Source organism: Sinocyclocheilus anshuiensis, unplaced genomic scaffold, assembly GCF_001515605.1.
Source record: "Sinocyclocheilus anshuiensis isolate Anshui unplaced genomic scaffold, SAMN03320099.WGS_v1.1 scaffold2019, whole genome shotgun sequence".
NCBI classification, from domain to species: Eukaryota; Metazoa; Chordata; class Actinopteri; order Cypriniformes; family Cyprinidae; genus Sinocyclocheilus; species Sinocyclocheilus anshuiensis.
In genome coordinates, this window is record NW_015548326.1 from 44,378 (window position 1) to 48,837 (window position 4,460).

The window sequence follows — 4,460 nt, forward strand, 5'->3', positions numbered from 1 at the left end:
TATAATTTGTCAGGTTTTGTCTGATCGGTGTGTTTCCTGTCAGTATCTGTTGCCATTGGTCGGCACTTGTTTTGGCTGATTGAACATGTTGAATCGGTGTTTGTCTTGTCTTAGAATGTATGAGAAATACTCAGTCAGCTGTTGCCATTGGTCTGCATCTGTCTGTGTGGTGTGAATTGGCCTTTAAATGCAACAACTCTGTTTTTGTTTCTTTAATTAAGGATTGTCCAGCAGTTCCTGTCTGGTCTGTTTTCCAATTCTGACAGTGCAGGTTCCCAAACCTCCTCATGGTATGTTTTGTGGTTTACCATGATTCTGTGAAGTATAATATGTTTCTGAGATAACATTCAATCAATCAAACAGATTTTAAGTTTGGCTGGGCTTAAACAATATTTGTATCAACCCATAACCTCCGCTGTTTGACGGGAATGTTGTTCCTGGACCAACAAAACAAAAGATATTCAGTGTGCCCTTTTGTCCTACAAATTTTTATTTTTTATTTTTATATGTCGAGACATTATCTACAGATCCATCCAATGATTTATCAATAACCTATTCCTCAGGTCTAGCATGCTGCACTCTAACCCTGGAGATTATGCTTGGGGACAAGGAGGTTTAGATGTGGTCATCACACAGGTGAGTCACACTGTCATCTGATGATATGACTCGTGTCCTCAGCCTTTTTGCAGTTTGCCTCTTGGCACTTATATTTGTCCCCGGGCTGGAGTCAAGCACATTATAGATTTTTCTTGTGAAAATTAAAGCATTAGAAATATCCTGCTCATCAGCTGTTGCAGATTTTGTTTTTTTTTTCCAGTTGCTTGGTCAGTCTGAAAATACCGGCCCCCTTCCTGCTGGGAAGGAGATGATCTCATCTCTCCCCATCGTTAGCATCTCCTTAGAACAGGCTGGTAAATTCCCATCATCCTCTGAGTCACCATGTAAACTTTATTTTAAGTGCTATAAAGCAAAACAGGGCTGTTCACATATATCTGGTCACCTCCAGAAAGCTTTTTTTTTTTTTGCTTTTCTTGACAAACTATTGTATTGAGTATGATCAATTCAAGAGGGTGAACTGGAAAGTGTTAAAACATGATGAATATGTACGATTCAGACAGCAGTGCATTGTGTATATAAGCCATATTTATATCAAATATTTCAAGAGACTCACATTCTTCCCCTCATGTTATTTATTGCTGAGCTGCAAATCTGTTTGTTCAGTCGGTTGCAAGTTTTTTAAAGCGATAGTCACCCAAAAACAAAAAATATTTACTCATCTAATATTGTTCCAAACCTGTATGGCTTTCTGTTGTTTTGTGGAACGTAAATGAAGAATGAAAGAATGCTGGTAACCAAACAGTTTCAGTTTCCAATGACTTCCATTATACGAAAATACAATAGAAGTCAATGGGAGCCAAAATATCTTCTTTTGTGTTCAGCAGAAGAAAGAAAGTCTTTTGAGTTTGCAACGACATGAGATTGAGTAAATGATGACAGAATTTTCATTTTTGGATGAGCTATCCCTTTGATTTTCAACTTTCCATTTCACAGTAGATCGCACTTGACAGTCTCTCTCTCTCTCTGTCCATGTTTCTTGTGCATATATTTTGCTACGTCTCTCTAACAGCATGCCGGCTGGAATGCCCTGTGTGTAGAGAGGAGTACTCCGAAGGGGAATCTGTCCAACAGCTGCCCTGTCTGCACTACTTTCACAGCAACTGTATCGTGCCCTGGCTACAACTGGTATGAGTCTCATAAAATTACCTTAGTGCTGGATCATTTATCATCAGACCCATGTTTATTAACAAAAACAAAACCCTCAGGAATTTCCAGTGGGTTTTTAAAATGTCAGTTTTCGATTTATGAGCACACTAAACTTTGTGGTTAACATTACTTAAACAGACTTCTCTCTACAACATTACACACAGTCATACCACAAACATGAAATTTTGAGGTGGCAGGTTTGAAATGTGCTCAGATGTACATGATATTTGAAAATTATTTGTCATGTACAACTAAATTATGTGCTAAAATAACCTACACTAGCATTCAGAAGTATGGGGTTGGTAAGATTTTTTTAATGTTTTTGAAAGAAGTCTCTTATGTTCACCAAGGCTGCATTTATTTGATCAAAAATACAGTAAAAACGGGACTACTGTGAAATATTATTACAATTTAAAAGAACTGTTTTCTACTTTAATGTTTTAAAATGTAATTTATTCCTGTGATAGCAAAGCTGAATTTTCAGCATCATTACTCCAGTCTTCAGAGTCACATGATCCTTCAGAAGTCATTCTAATATACTGATTTGGTGCTCAAGAAACATTTCTTATGAATATTAATGTTGAAAACAGTTGTGCTGCTTAATATTTTAGTTTTTTAGATTCTGTGTTGGAATGGAAAGTTCAAAAGAACAGCTTTTATTTCAAATTTCATTTTTTGGTAACATTATAAATGTTTTTACCACCATTTCTGATCAATTTAATGTGTCCTTGCTAAATAAGTGTGAATTTTTTACAATTACAATTCTTGACAATTACTGTTCTGTCCTCATTTTGTGCTGTTTTTTGTTAATAGCACGACACCTGCCCTGTCTGCCGGAAAAGTCTGGATGGTGAAGACCGGGGTTTCCAGCCACAGACCGGACCTCCAGGGTCAATTCCATCACCGATGAATGTAGAGGAACGTAGCACCTCTGAGACTCTTTAGCCTCCTTTTAATACCTCACAATAAAGTGAGCGCACAGTTCACTTTCCCTTACCTGTCAACAGGTGACATCTGCTCTGCACATGCCTTCACTCTTTTGAAGGCATCATAGAAAGGCAAAGATTTAGATATCTGCTCAAGTTTTGCACTGTAAAACATTTCATCTGTTGTTCTGTACATGTTTTGGGTTGATAGTTTGACATTGCTATGTGTTGCTATTTTGAAGATTTGTGGGTTCTTGTGGATGGATAGAAAAAGAAATGTATTTATTGTATTCACAAGTTTTGAAGATGTTTTAGAACTATCCTTGATGATCCTCTTGGTGCTCTTGTCTTAATTCTCAGGGTTCCTCGACTGCTCCATATTGTGATATTGAGACACAGTCCCACTTATAAGAGTTCACTTCACAATATGGAACATTTTGAGTGTCATTTGGAATTTTATACCATACTATCACACAGGTAAAATGTTTACAAGAGAGAGAGAAAAAAAACAATGTTACAATAAATAACTAGAAAAACTTAACTTTACATATCAGCCAACTTGCTACATATTGCACTCTCAAATAAATAAAAGACTATTTTTGTTTTTTGGCATCAGAGTGTATGAACTATATGGGGTTTTTCAACTTTTGATGCTGATATCTAGAATGCAGGGTGGTTGATGGCAATATAATGCTGATATAACTAATTCAACCTAATGATGAAAATGAGACAAAACTGTGTGATCTAGATAAACATTTAATTTACATAAAATTTAATAATCTCAAAATTGCCAAATATTTTATTTAAGCTTCATGTGGGCTTGAAGAAGATGCATTATGATTAATTAACCAATCATTAATTTTTTTTTTTTTTAGACAGAAATTAATACTTTTATTCAGCAAGGATGCATTAAATTGATCAAAAGTGACAGTAAAGAAATTTGTAATATTACAAAAGATTTCTATTTCAAATAAATGCTGTTCTTTTGAACTTTTTATGTCTATTAACATTTTTTTTTTTTTTTTACATTTCTACCCATAAGAAATGTTTCTTGAGCACAAAATCAGAATATTAGAATGATTTCCTAAGGATCATGTGACACCGAAGACTGGAGTAATGATGCTGAAAATTCAGCTTTGCCATCACAAGAATACATTTTTTTTAAATTCTGTATTTTTCAGTGTACATTGTACAAGTTATAATGTAAAGTTTGCATATTGTGAGAGGCAGGTTTGCATTACAAACTGATAACAAGTCACATATTGTTTCCAATGACATCTGTCATTACATTAGGCTATTTTGTATGATAAGGAAGCTGATGAATGCCCAGTTTCCTAATTAATTTCTGTCATTAATGTGATAGGTCAGCATCCCATGGGTTAGTAAGATTATTTATCATCTCATTTGCATCGTAAAAACCCAACAAATTAGTTATGAAACAGTTTCACTATGTAAACCATGAAGTTTGATTTCCATCTGTTTCACCAAGGTAGTTTCTGCATTACTTGAAGTAAATGAGTCACGTGACTATTAATATTTTTTTATGAAGCAATACCCCCACAATGATAATACCTTGTTATATTAAGACACTATGAACTTGTGTAAATGCAGAATTGAATAGTCACCTAAATCAATGTCAAAAAATAACCATATGGATTGCGCAACGGTGTATTTCACCGTTCCGCCTCCTCCAAGCTTGATCCAAAAGTTCAGTGGGATTTTATGTGGGTGAAATAAAAAAGGAGGTTTTAATTGTCGATATTTAACTGT

The 4,460-nt window shown here is 35.0% G+C and overlaps 1 protein-coding gene across 3 annotated transcripts in view; it reads left to right on the forward strand.

The window, feature by feature from the left end:
- The window catches only part of LOC107656472 (E3 ubiquitin-protein ligase RNF115-like), a 9,890-nt gene extending 6,588 nt beyond the window's left edge, over nt 1-3,302 (forward strand). The window contains exons 5-9 of one of the 3 annotated variants that reach the window (XM_016444346.1): nt 222-290; nt 564-636; nt 818-907; nt 1,628-1,743; nt 2,578-3,302. In XM_016444346.1, the coding sequence (XP_016299832.1) occupies nt 222-290; nt 564-636; nt 818-907; nt 1,628-1,743; nt 2,578-2,674 (445 nt within the window). In that variant the 3' untranslated portion in view covers nt 2,675-3,302. Of the gene's footprint in view, nt 1-221; nt 291-563; nt 637-817; nt 912-1,627; nt 1,744-2,577 lie in introns of all 3 variants that reach the window. The other 2 variants (XM_016444345.1, XM_016444347.1) reach the window with 2 other exon arrangements.
- The last annotated feature ends 1,158 nt before the right edge of the window (nt 3,303-4,460 follow it).